The sequence below is a fragment of the Microtus ochrogaster genome, chromosome 8 (genome assembly GCF_000317375.1).
Source record: "Microtus ochrogaster isolate Prairie Vole_2 chromosome 8, MicOch1.0, whole genome shotgun sequence".
In the NCBI taxonomy this organism is placed as follows: Eukaryota; Metazoa; Chordata; class Mammalia; order Rodentia; family Cricetidae; genus Microtus; species Microtus ochrogaster.
The window spans coordinates 38,642,794-38,655,246 of record NC_022015.1 but is presented as its reverse complement, the minus strand read 5'-3'; the positions used below and the strand labels follow the sequence as shown (position 1 = coordinate 38,655,246).

Sequence of the window (12,453 nt, the reverse complement as noted above, 5' to 3'; positions counted from 1 at the left end):
CCACAGCATGCTTCTGTGTAAGAGGAGGCCAGGCTCAACCTCTGGTGTTTCTTTAAATGTTCACCCCGCGTTTTGACACAAGGGCTCTCACTGGTTCCTGGAATGGAGAATTTGGCTAGACTAGTTGGCCAGTGAGTCTCTGGGATCTGTCTTTCTCCACTGCTCCGTGCTGGAATTACATGCCTGCCATTACACCTGGCTTTCCAGTGGGTGCTCAGGATCGAACTCCAGTCCTCATGCTTGCACAGCGAGCACTTGGCCTGCTGAGTAGCTTCTCCAGTCTTTGTCTCTTCTATTTTGGGGGGGGGGCTCACTCTGTAGCCAAGGCTAGCCTCAAACTCATAGTGCTCCTCCTACCTCAGCTTCCTGAGAGCTGAGCTGCAGGAATGAGTCTCTGTCCTTGGCTAGGGGACCCCTTCTGAGTTGTACGGCCTTGGCTCCATTCCTATGCCCCACATCAGTTTCCCTTCTAGGACGTAGCCAGGGCAGTCTGTCCCCTGGGGTCCTGTAGCTGGCCCTAGCTTCATTCTTGCTCAGCCCCCCAGAAGTTCTCAGGAAGGGTTGTCCAAGTCTGGATGAAGCAAAGTGGGCAGGCTCCAGGCAGGCTGGACCACCCCTGAACTCAGAAGCTGGGTCTGAGGACTTCTGTCTGCCCCGCCCCCCACAGAGCTGCTTTGCGGTGGTGCTGGGTGGGCCTCAGGAGACAGGGCAGCTGCTGGAACACAGGTTCGACTATATCTTCTTCACAGGTAAGGTTCGGGGGTGGCTCCAGCCTCCAGACCCTTAGGGAAGACAGATGCTCATGTTCACAACCACCAACCAAGCTCAACCTTGAGCCAAAAGTCTGCCCAGGCCAAGATCCTACTTAGCCAGACCCTAACAGCAGACCCCATGACCTCCCTTCAGCCCTGAAAGCAGACCCCATAACTTTGCTTCAGCCCTAGGAGCAAACCCCATAACTTTGCTTCAGCCCTGAGAGCAGACCCCATGACCTCCCTTCAGCCCTGAGAGCAGACCCCACGACCTCCTTCAGCCCTGAGAGCAGACCCCACGACCTCCTTCAGCCCTGAGAGCAGACCCCACGACCTCCCTTTAGCCCTAACAACAGGCCCTGTGCCAACAGGTGAGAGGTTGCCTCGGGGTGCTGAAGGGCAGCAGTACCCAACCTAGGGTTGCCCTGCTGGCCAGGATAGGATCTGCACCCAAGCTCTTACTTAGTGCTGCTAGCTCTCAGAGGTCACCTGCCATTATACTAGCAAGTCCCCGGTCCCAGACAGCTTGCTTCAAGGGACCATGATGCAGTTTCTGAAAGATAGAAAAGGAAGAGGAGGTAGTGGGCATGCTTCCAGGGCCTGAGCAAAAGCTGGCTGGCTTCTGACATGCAGGTGGTTAGAGTAAGTGAGAGGTGGGCTTTGAACTTCCCTCTAGACCTTGCCTCAAGCCTAGGAAAGGCCCTGCTGGGGACAGGGAAAACTGCCGAAGCAAAGGTGGATTGGTCTTCTTTGTGGGGAAAAACCATTGGTAACAGTCTCAGTAGGCAGGGGCCGTCAAAGTCACCCCTACACCTTCAGTCATGGTGGCCCTTAGGTGAGGTTCTCACGGCTAGGTGCAGAGGCAAGGCAAAGCCCAAGGCCAGTTTTCAAGGCAGGTCCCAACAGACCTGGCTGAGATCTCACTGCAAGGCCCATGACTGATCCAGTCTGTTCTCATCTGTACAGCTGAGGCAATCCAAAACACAGTCTGCATAGAAGACAGAGTCTTTCCATGACTAGCCCACAGTTCTTAGGAAGAATATCAGAGTCTATCCATTACCATAGCTACAGTCCTTAGGAAGAACATCAGCCCCTCCTCCCAAAACCAGTGTGTCTCTGTTGAGTACACAAGACTGTATGTCAGAGGCTGTATGTTCTGAATTCTTTTTGTTTTGTTTTTGGAGACAGGGTTTCTCTGTGTAGCCCTGACAGTCCTGGAACTTGCTCTGTAGATCAGGCTTGCCCAGGACTCACAGAGATCTGCCTGCCTCTGCCTCCTGAGTGCTAGGATTCTGGAGTCTTTTATCAGTGTGTAGGTGCCGGGAATGAAACCCCAAACTTCATTCATGACAGAAAAATGCTCTACCACTGAGCCATACTCTCAGCCCTTGGGTTGTTGCTCTTATTTGGGTTTGGCTTGTTTTTTTCCAGACAAAGTCTCATGTACCCCAGGCTGGCCTCAGACTCACTATGTAGCTGAGGGTGGCCTGGAATTCCTGACACTTTGGCCTCTACCTACCGAGTGCAGGAATTACAGGGCTGTACCATCAGAGCCATTGTTTGAAACAGGATCTCAGTGTAGCCCAGGCTGGCACTGAATCTGAGCTACTCTTCTAGCTCAGCTTTCTGAGCACCGGGATCACAGGCAAGCGTTCCCGTTGCCAGGTGCCACTGCAGTGTTTGAACTAAGGAGAGCAGAGAGCAAACAAGGACTGGGAGAATTGCGGTGCTGCAGGCAAGGGCCAGGATGGCCTGGAGGAGGAGCAGATGGGGGCAGGACTTGGGGAGGAGCCTGCAGACCAGGAACTCTGGGAAGAAGAATGTGAGACAGAGGAGGAACTGAGCATCAGTCTGGCTGAACTGGGCTGTGGCCTTAGAGGACAAGGCAGAGGATATCAGAGGTTTCAGGAGATGGAGAGATGCCTTGTGCTATGACAGGCTGGAGAAAAAGCTGTAAGGTGGGCCAGGGACAGAAGCGGACACAGGTAGGAGCTGAAGGCTCCACCCGGGAGAGGCTCATGGAGTCCCATTCACTGTTGGGAGTGCAGGATAAATTCTTCCTTTGGAGCCCCTGTGCGGGATCCAGGTGAGGCCACCCACTTAGCCAATTGACTAGTGAGCCACTGTAGGCCCTTTCCATGTACCCAGGGAACCCTTATGTAGGCAAGATCGTGATGGCTGCTGCTGCCAAACACCTGACGCCCATCACCCTGGAGCTGGGGGGTAAGAACCCCTGCTATGTGGACGATGACTGTGACCCCCAGACTGTGGCCAACCGTGTGGCCTGGTTTCGCTACTTCAATGCTGGCCAGACCTGTGTGGCCCCCGATTATATCCTGTGTAGCCAGGAGATGCAGGAGCGGCTGGTACCTGCCCTGCAGAATGCCATCACACGTTTCTATGGGGACAACCCACAGACCTCCCCCAGCCTGGGCAGAATCATCAACCAGAAACATTTCAAGCGGCTCCAGGGCTTGCTGGGCTGTGGCCGCGTGGTCATTGGTGGCCAGAGCGATGAGAGCAATCTCTACATTGGTGAGTCCCTCTCTTCCCAACCTGGGCCAAGACCTTTCCACGCTGGACTACAGGTCTCAGCCTGTGTCTGAATCCTCTGCCCCACCTCTCGAGCCTGGCCTGAGTACCCAGTCCTGGGTGCCCAGTTCACAGCACCCCATCACTGTGACTTTGAGCCTGTGACTCCCCAACTCTGGATCCACTGGGCTATGACCCCACTCCAGAGGTTCAGAGTATGGCTTAAGCTTCTGTTCTAGATTTTGTTGTTCTGTGAGACTCGAGACCGCAAGTGTGAGGTCCTAGGGAGTTAGACCCTGGGTCTACCCTGTGTGGAGAACAGGCCTTGCCTTCATTGGAGCCCCTCTCGCTGGACACGTCTTGCCCATGGGTGAGGCTGAGTTGCCCTTACATTGCAGCACCCACAGTGTTAGTGGATGTGCAGGAGACGGAGCCTGTGATGCAGGAGGAGATCTTTGGGCCCATCCTGCCTGTGGTGACTGTGAAGAACCTGGATGAGGCCATTGACTTCATCAACCGCCGGGAGAAGCCACTCGCGCTGTACGCTTTCTCTCAGAAAAGCCAGGTGGGATAAAGTACCAGTAGTGAGCTGTGTGTGTGTGGGGAGGGGGGGGGGCAACAGAGGGAACACGCCCCTCTGGGTAGTTAGAGGACTTCAGGCGTGGTGGCCTCTTGGCTTTGCCCCTGCCCTCCTTCCCAGAAGTCAAACCCTACCCGGGCCAAACTCTCCTGGATGACATCACAGACAATGTTTTGAGATAGGGTCTCATGAAGCCCAGGCTAGCTTTAAACTGTGTAGTCTTGGATTGAACCTGACCCTTCTGACTCCACCCCTGAGTGTTAGGACCACAAATGCGTGCACTGACACCTAGTTATATTTGATCCTGGGAAAACAAATCTAATGCTTCCTGCACATGAGACAAAACTTACCAAATTAGGCTGGAGAGATGGCTCAGTAATTAAGAGCACTTCGTGCTCTTGCAGAGGACCCAGATTTGGCTCCCAGCACCACCTGCTGGTTTGCAATGACCCATAACTCCAACTCCAGATCCCAGGGATCTGATACCCTCTTATTATTTCCTCAATCACCAAGCACATACGTGGTACATATACATGCATGCAGGCAAAACATACACATAAAATAAACAAATCTCTAAAGATTAAAACAAACAAACAACAAACTGACCAATTAAGGGGACCGGTGATATAGCTCAGTCAGTAAAGACATCCAATCTCCAAGAATCCTGTGGTAGAAGAACAGACTCCCATATGGTTTTCTCCCACAAAACCGTCACGAGCTGAGACCAGTACACATAAACACACTATAAATAAAATGTAATAAATTAAAAACAAAAACCTGGGCTGGAGAGATGGCTCAGCAATTAGAGCATTGCCTACTCTTCCAAAGGTCCTGAGTTCAATTCCCAGCAACCACATGATGACTCCCAACCATCAGTAATGAGGTCGGGCTGAGGCAATGCTGCACCCTGTGGGACCCATTTCACCAGACAAAGCCCACCTCAGAGCTGGCATCACTGAATAACACGAAATTAAGTAGGACAAACCTGTCTCCTTTCCCTCGAGCCTTCTCAGACCTGCAGACTGCAGGAAAACCCTTCAAGGAAGTCAGGCACGGCCAATCTCAGGCTGCTGAGTCCAAACCTGGCCTTAGCGGCCCAAACTCGTCCCACAAAGTCTCTCCCTTCTCTCTCATGAAAACTGTCACCACAAGACTCAGCAGCTGCCTCTTGTGCCCACTCTACCTTTCCCAGATGATGCCAGGTCTTATGATTTCTCCTTTGTGCCAGGGTTGCACAAAGGTGGACACACAGAGAACGTGTCCCCAGGGTGGAGTCTGTGGGTATGTTCCATTAGACCCACCTTGGACCTCAGTCCCTATTGAAACAAGGTACAGCCAGATGTGCTAAGCAAGTTCCTCTTTCTCTCCCAGGTGATCAAACAAGTCCTGGACCGGACCAGCAGCGGGGGCTTCTGCGGGAACGATGGTTTCATGCACTTGACCCTGTCCAGCCTTCCTTTCGGAGGAGTGGGTAGGTGGCAGCAGCCCTCTGGCCTCCTGGGCTGATCCGCGGTCGCATCCTCCCTCTGCTGCTCGAGCACCCTGACTACAGGACATGCGGCTCACCCTCAGGGGAGCGGACACGAGAGGAAGCCCCCTCCACAGACCGTGTCCACCTAGCCTGCCTCCCACCTCCCTACAGTCTGTGGTGGAACCTTCAGGTTTTGGCTTTTTCATAGCCACCCATCCACACACTCAGTCCTGGTGCCTTCACCTCCATGGTAGGGTCAGATGATGCTCCCTCAGCCTTCACAATTCCTGTGATCCCAGCTCTGGGCCCCTCTGCTTCCCGGAGGCCTGGGATGTGGAGATGCTCCCACACACACAACTGTAAATGTCACAGCTGTATCCCAGCAAGCCTAAAAGCATGTGGCCCTGGCAGTCACTTCTTTGGGTCTACTTTCTCACTGAAAGTGTCCTTGTCATAATCAGTACTGGAATGACAGCATGGTCTGCCCCGTCCAGGTCTTGCCCTGGAGCCCTGCTCCGGTTCCCCTCCCTTAGTCTGTTGTGGGTTACTGAGCTTGGCCCTGACATGTTACCCACCTTCAGCGCTAAGTTGCCCCCAAGCCACAGTCCTCCCTACCCCCTTTTTTCCCCACCCACACCCTATATGGCTCACTCTACATTCCTCTGGCTTTACTCTTCCAACAAGCCAGCTCCATTCTTCCCAACTCCATCCAGGCCATGTCCCCTGGACTTTCTGAGCTGAGTCCTTCTCTCTTCCTAGACACTAAGAACTACACAAGTTTGAAGATGTCTACCACAACCCTAGGAGGAGGGTGCCTCTGTCACAGGAGGAGTCTGAGGCAGTCACTTGCCCAAGTGACATACCTGTTTAGGACAGGGCTCGGATTTAACTTTGGGCAGCCAGGCTCGAGAATTCATGCCCTTGACTTCAGTTTGCCTGTTCCAGATCAAAACCTGGCATACTGGTCTGGTGGCAGGCTTGGAGTTCAGCCTTTTATCTGTATGTCTTGCGATCAGTCCACTGAACAGATGGGGAAAGAGGCTCAGATAGCCCACCCGTTAGAACACACTCTATGTGATGTCCTCTTAGCTGGCCTTTAAGGACCTAAAGCCCATGTTCCATGCTGTCCACAGGATCGAGCGGGATGGGCAGGTACCATGGCAAGTTCTCCTTCGACACCTTTTCCAACCAGCGTGCCTGTCTGCTGCGCAGTCCCGGGATGGAGAAAATCAATGACCTTCGTTACCCGCCTTACTCCAGCCGAAACCTCAGGGTGCTCCTGATGGCCATGGAGGAGAGGAGCTGCAGCTGCACACTGCTATGAGGACACCGGGGCCACAGGGCCCCCCTGGGACACAGCTGCTGGGGAAGTGGCCTGCTAGGGCCAGGTGGCAGAGCAGTTGGCTCAGCTGCCCTCCCTCTGGGGCTTCCCTTTAGGACCTCTGACTGTTCTGATTGGGACAGGCTATGGGTGGATGTGAGAAGGGGTGTGGCCTGTCTCCTCCAGTGCTACCCATGGCATTAGGGAGGAACGGGCACTTCTGAACTGCTCACCTTCTTGTGGATAGTGTTGCAGGGAAGCAGTGGTACATGGCATAGGCCATATCCTGTGACCAGGCAGGTCTAAGAGGTCCGCGGAGCCTCGGGTTTCTACCTGCACAATCGGAACGAATTAACAGCCTCCAGTCGCCAGGAGTATTAAAAGCAGGAGGGCTGACCCCAAGCTACAGGTGTCTTGTCTCTTTTTGGAGGGAGGTGCTGCCTCAAGGTTAAGGCTAAGATCCCTCCCTCAATGACTCCCCTCCCCTCAATTCTGCACATGGTACCCCCATCTACTCCATTCTACTCAGAAGTGAAACATCCCACCAACATCAGCCCCATGCTCCATGGGATGGCGTTTCCAGCCACTCAACTACTAAAACCCCAAATTTTGACATCCTGTCTCCTCTCCCGGCCAGGTTTGACCAAGTCAACATGTCCTTCCTGGCCGCAGGACTCCTAAAGGGAGCCTTCCCTGATCACTCCAAACAAGACATGCAGACTGCCTCATAGTTCTCTAGTCACAGGGGCAGGGTTAGGGAAGTCCTGCTACCCGCGGCTGTTTCGAGGACCAGATGAAGCCTTGTGGCTAAAGCGCTTAGGCCAGAGAAGAGGTCGCCACCATTACAGTATTCAAATGAGCCACACCGCCCTGCTCCGCCCACCGGGAATTGAAAGTCCCAAACCACGCCCAGGAAGTCCCGCCTTCAGCAGCTCGGAAGTCCGCGTATTGACCTCGCCGATACAATATGGCAGCTCCCTACAAAACTTCAAGCGCCTGTTCCCTTCAGCCAATCATAGAAAAGTTAATTCGGGCCCTCCTCCGCAGCCGCACCACAGACCAATCGGGCCACAGCAAGAAAGGTCACCAAGGAAAAGGCTTGAGTCGCTCGCCCAATGGCAGCATCCCAAAGTTAGGCTCAGCCCCCCCCCGGCTGAACCACACCTGGGCCAGCGAAGGAGCCGGCGCGCCTCAAGGTGGGTGTCCAGGGCAAGGCGGCGAAGACAGGGCCTGGGTGGCGGCGTGACGACGGGGTCGAATGTAGTGTCACCGCTCACTCCGTGGAGTCTGGGATCCGGGGGAGTCGGCTCGGTACCCGTGGCCTCTGCGTCCTTTTGCAGCTGTAAGGCCGGAAAGCCGGCATCCTTAGGCGCCAGCGCTGCATCGCCGGATGCCTTCTGCGTTCCTAGGGTCAGAGGTCAAGGGGAAGGTCTGCGAGAAAGTGGTAGGTTGGGCTCCAGGATTATCTGTGGTCCTGGATCTAAAGTTGGCAGACCCGCTAGAGGTCAAAGGTCACAGGAGGGGCTCTTTGGAGCGTTGGTAGAGTGCCAGGTTCTTGGCCCACATCCCCTTGGTTGCAGCATCCCTAATTGTCGGGGACCCCCCTCCCCATAGCGAAGGCATAAAGCCAGAGGTCAGGGGACATCGCTTGCCCAAGGTCACCTGGGGCAGCTGGGGAGAGTCCTTGGGCTGGGGAGAGGAACTTGACCGTGAGAATTATTTAAACCGTTAAGGTTTTTCTGCAGGTGACTTCTGGGTTCCTGCCCTAGTTCCAGTGCCACTAACTCTGGGACAGTCACTTAACATGTCAGGACGACAGGGCTTGTGGCATCTGGCCTGAAGCCTGCCTGGCTCAGCGTTAACTCTGTATATGCAGTGGTGGTCAGGGAGTTTAGGTGTGAGCTACAGATAAGGCGTAGAGAGGGGAATTGGATTCAGTGAGCTTCTTAGGAGCTGCAGTAGAAGGAACTTGGGGTGCCAGGCGAGTCTTAGCAGAGTGAGGTCAGCTTGAGGCTTGGGGCGCTGTGGGAGTCAGTGCTGGAGAGGGCAGATTTAGACCCGTCACCTCCTTTCCTTCCTGTGTCCCAGATGAACCGTCTGACGTCACCCATGCTACCACGGGCCCTGGCCCAGGCTGTGCGCACAGGTAGGTGCAGGGAGCTGTTCCTGGGGGTGGGAGAGCCAAGCTTCCTGGTATGAAGTCCCAGCAGCAGAGTGTCACCCTTTCCTTGCAGGACGACTCAGCGGCCGAAGCCTCCATAGCAGTGCAGTGGCAGCAACATACAGTGAGTACCACCTGGTGTCTTCCGACATGCCTGGTCGCAGGCACACCTGAGGCCAGGGACCCTCATCAAAAGAGAATGTGACTGACGGACATTGTGGTGGCATTGAAGGAGGGAGCCGTGTGCTGAAGAGAATGCTTGACTCATTAGGGGGACCCACGACCCTTTCACCCGGAACTTGAAACGCTTTGCTTGGGGGCTCTTTGGGTTACCAGTAAGGCTTTGCTTCCCGGGGCCCCAGACTGGCTTTCCGGGGCCCGGAGGCCACAGACGGGCTTCCCGGGGTCCCAGACTGGCCTCCCAGGGCCGCAGACTGGCTTCCCAGGTCTGCACTGACTGCCCAGGATCATAGACTAGCTTCCCAGGGCCGCAGACGGGCTTTCCAGGGCCCTCACTAAGCCTACCTGCCTGCACCTAGAGTTGAGAGTTGAGCTGCATCTTCCAGAGCAGACTCCCTAACCTCCGTCTTGACTTCCTGCAGAGTATGTGAATGTACAGGAGCTGGATATGGACATGAAGTCTGTGACTGACCGTGCAGCTCGGACGCTGATGTGGACAGAGCTCATCCGAGGTGAGTGCCAGTGGGGAGAAGTGGGATTCGGGTATGGATGTGTGGGGAGGAGAGCAGCCCCATGCTAGCTCTGTGCCGTTCACAGGACTGGGCATGACCCTGAGCTACCTCTTTCGGGAGCCTGCCACCATCAACTACCCATTTGAGAAGGGCCCACTGAGTCCACGCTTCCGGGGGGAACACGCACTGCGCCGCTACCCATCCGGGGAGGAACGCTGCATTGCCTGCAAGCTCTGTGAGGCCGTCTGTCCTGCGCAGGTGAGCTCTAACCCTGCCCCTGCCTTGATACACAGCCCTGGGAAAGTCCCTTTCTTTTTCTTTTGAGACAGAGTCTCAATAGTTAGCCCCGACTGGCCCAAAACTGGCTATGTATACTAGGCTAGCCTTGAGCTCACAGAGACATGCTCGCTTCTGCCTCTGGAATACCAAGATAAAGACACGCACTGCCGCACCACCTGGCAAAAGTCCTAACCCTCATCCTGTGAGTGGACAGTGAGGCCTTGATGTCCAGGTGCTGAGCCAGGAAGCCGGTGGTGGCCTCCATCCCAAGTGGGCCATGTGGCACGCATACCCATACCCCACCCTAGGAGTCAGTCGACCGTGTAACATTTGGGCTCAGGAGCCATGGGCTAGTGTCGAATCCTGTCTGTGTGCCTGTCCTGGCTTTGAGCCAAGGCCTTGCAGCCAAGGCTCCCATCCCTGGTGGCTGCTCCTAGGGCATGACCATGCTCATGGGCGCTATGTGAAGTGTCTGCCGTGGGGACTGTTCGTGGAAATAGTAAGAGGCAGAGGTGGCTTTGGTGTGCCCAGCAGGAGCCCTAGCAGATGCAGCCCTAAGACCTGCCATGCCTAGCTTCAGCTCCTAGCTGTGCCCCTGGCAGTAGTAGCGGGCATGGCTTCTAGGCAGTGGGCACTCTTTAGAGCAGGCTCATCCCTATATCCTCCCTATAACTGCAGCAGTAGCTGGTAGAGGTTTTATTCCCACTCTTTTGTTGTTGTTGAGTCAGCGTTTCTCTGTGTTGCTTTAGAGCCTGTCCTGGCACTCGCTCTGTAGACCAGGCTGGCCTCGACTCACAGAGATTTTCCTACCTCTGCCTCTCTAGTGCTGGGGTTAAAGGCGTGCACCACTGCCTCCCAGCTTTATTCCCACTCTTAAAAACTCAAAAAGAGGGGGCTGGAGAGATGGCTCAGAGGTTAAGAGCACTGACTGCTCTCTTCCAGAGGTTCTGAGTTCAATTCCCAGCAACCACATGGTGGCTCACAGCCACCTGTAATGAGATCTGGTGCCCTCTTCTGGCCTGCAAGTATACAGATAGACAAAACACTGTATACATAATAAATAAATAAATCTTTTTTTTAAAATATTTATTTATTTACTTATTTATTATGTATACAATATTCTGTCTGTGTGTATGTCTGCAGGCCAGAAGAGGGCACCAGACCTCATTACAGATGGTTGTGAGCCACCATGTGGTTGCTGGGAATTGAACTCAGGACCTTTGGAAGAGCAAGCAATGCTCTTAACCACTTGAGCCATCTCTCCAGCCCCCCATAAATAAATCTTAAAAAAAAAAAACACAAAAAGATGAGCATGCCACTCGGGAGTGTCAAGTTCTTAACAGTTCTCCTGGCCTGTGGGTCTCAGGCTGTCCCTCCTTACTCTTGGCTGGCATACAGCTGTACCCCAGAAACCAACAGTTAAAGATATACCTTCAAGTTTGGTCTATGTGCCTCATTACTGTGTGACTTCAGGAAATCCTTTGACCTCTCTGAGTCTTAATTTTCTCCAACAGTGGGGATTGCCAGAAAGGTTGTTCAATATGGCAGTCACTGGGCACTAACTATCCCAGGGAAACCCCTTAGGGTTACAGGTTTCCTTTTTAGTTTTTCAAAACAGGGTTTCTTTGTGTAGCAGCCTTAGCTGTCCTGGAACTCACTCTGTAGACCAGGCTGACCTCGAACTCACAGAGATCCACCTGTCTCTGCCTCCCTAGTGCTGGGATTAAAGGTGTGCACCACCACCGCCTGGCACAGGTTCTCAAGGAGCAAAGCAGATGATAGCCTTTTCCATTGTGAGACAGGAGGGTCACCTGGGCAAGAGATGAACAAAACCCTGGCAGAGGCTCCAGGGGCCATGTGAGGGTGCTCATGGAGGGCTGAGTGGATGCCTGAGGATGTGGGCATCCGTGTGAGGGGCACACCCAGGGCCAGGAGATGTCTACCAGTGGCAGTGACCTGTGACCATTCCCTTAGGCCATCACCATTGAGGCTGAGCCGAGAGCCGATGGCAGCCGCCGGACTACACGCTATGACATCGACATGACCAAGTGTATCTACTGTGGCTTCTGCCAGGAGGCCTGCCCTGTTGACGCCATTGTGGAGGTGAGTGGGCTGGGTGAGGTAGCCAGCACTGAGGCTCCTGGGCGGGGGTTGCCTTGCTGACTTCCTCCCTCTTGCAGGGCCCCAACTTTGAGTTCTCCACTGAGACGCATGAGGAGCTGCTGTACAACAAGGAAAAACTGCTCAACAATGGGGACAAGTGGGAGGCCGAGATCTCCGCCAATATCCAGGCTGACTACTTGTACCGGTGATCTGGCCACCCGGCTGAGTCCTGTGGCCCCTGCTGCCCATAAAGAAGCTGTGATCCCACAACTGCCTGTTGTGTTGTATCTGTTTGCCAGGGTGGAGCCCACCCCACACAGCCAGAGGCCTGTGGCATCCTCTGGCCAGACCAGGGTGCATGGACCTTTGGCCTTGTTCCCTCAGTGGACGCCAGCAGCTCACGTGCCCACAAGACCTAACAGCCAGACCCCGTCATCCTCTGACTCACAGGTCCAGCAGGCCTCTTTGTGGTTGGCCACAGGACCCTGAACTATCACACATGTGGGCTTCTCCGCAGGGCCTGGCTATGCTGGTCACCACGGGCCTGTTGTCCCCATGGTAG

General features: G+C 54.6%; 2 protein-coding genes across 8 annotated transcripts in view; both read left to right on the top strand.

The window, feature by feature from the left end:
• Positions 1-7,654, top strand: part of LOC101979568 (aldehyde dehydrogenase family 3 member B1) — an 18,254-nt gene extending 10,600 nt beyond the window's left edge. For 2 of the 4 annotated variants that reach the window (XM_026781454.1, XM_026781453.1), the window contains exons 6-10: positions 668-749; positions 2,901-3,287; positions 3,683-3,849; positions 5,236-5,335; positions 6,469-7,654. In XM_026781454.1, the coding sequence (XP_026637255.1) occupies positions 668-749; positions 2,901-3,287; positions 3,683-3,849; positions 5,236-5,335; positions 6,469-6,659 (927 nt within the window). In that variant the 3' untranslated portion in view covers positions 6,660-7,654. The remainder of the gene's footprint in view (positions 1-667; positions 750-2,900; positions 3,288-3,682; positions 3,850-5,235; positions 5,336-6,468) is intronic. The other 2 variants (XR_003377293.1, XM_026781455.1) reach the window with 2 other exon arrangements.
• A 123-nt stretch (positions 7,655-7,777) lies between these two features.
• On the top strand, positions 7,778-12,153 carry Ndufs8 (NADH:ubiquinone oxidoreductase core subunit S8). Of its 4 annotated transcripts, none has more exons than XM_005351629.3 (7): positions 7,778-7,852; positions 8,745-8,802; positions 8,891-8,941; positions 9,420-9,509; positions 9,595-9,767; positions 11,763-11,891; positions 11,969-12,153. In XM_005351629.3, exons 2-7 carry the CDS (start codon positions 8,745-8,747, stop codon positions 12,098-12,100), a joined length of 633 nt encoding a protein of 210 aa, XP_005351686.1. In that variant the 5' UTR covers positions 7,778-7,852; the 3' UTR covers positions 12,101-12,153. The 4 variants fall into 4 exon arrangements, with proteins under 4 accessions (XP_005351686.1, XP_013203269.1, XP_005351685.1 ...); XM_013347815.2 differs by lacking the exon at positions 7,778-7,852 and adding an exon at positions 7,863-7,998; XM_005351628.2 differs by lacking the exon at positions 7,778-7,852 and adding an exon at positions 7,863-8,100.
• The last annotated feature ends 300 nt before the right edge of the window (positions 12,154-12,453 follow it).

What these genes read in the sequence shown, in the direction of transcription:
- Ndufs8 (XM_005351628.2), top strand. Translation starts at nt 8,047, where the DNA reads ATGCCTTCTGCGTTCCTAGGGTCAGAGGTCAAGGGGAAGGTCTGCGAG. An exon ending in TGCAGTGGCAGCAACATACA is followed by an intron (nt 8,942 to 9,419) that starts GTGAGTACCACC and finishes GACTTCCTGCAG; the next exon opens with AGTATGTGAATGTACAGGAG. An exon ending in CTGTTGACGCCATTGTGGAG is followed by an intron (nt 11,892 to 11,968) that starts GTGAGTGGGCTG and finishes TCCCTCTTGCAG; the next exon opens with GGCCCCAACTTTGAGTTCTC.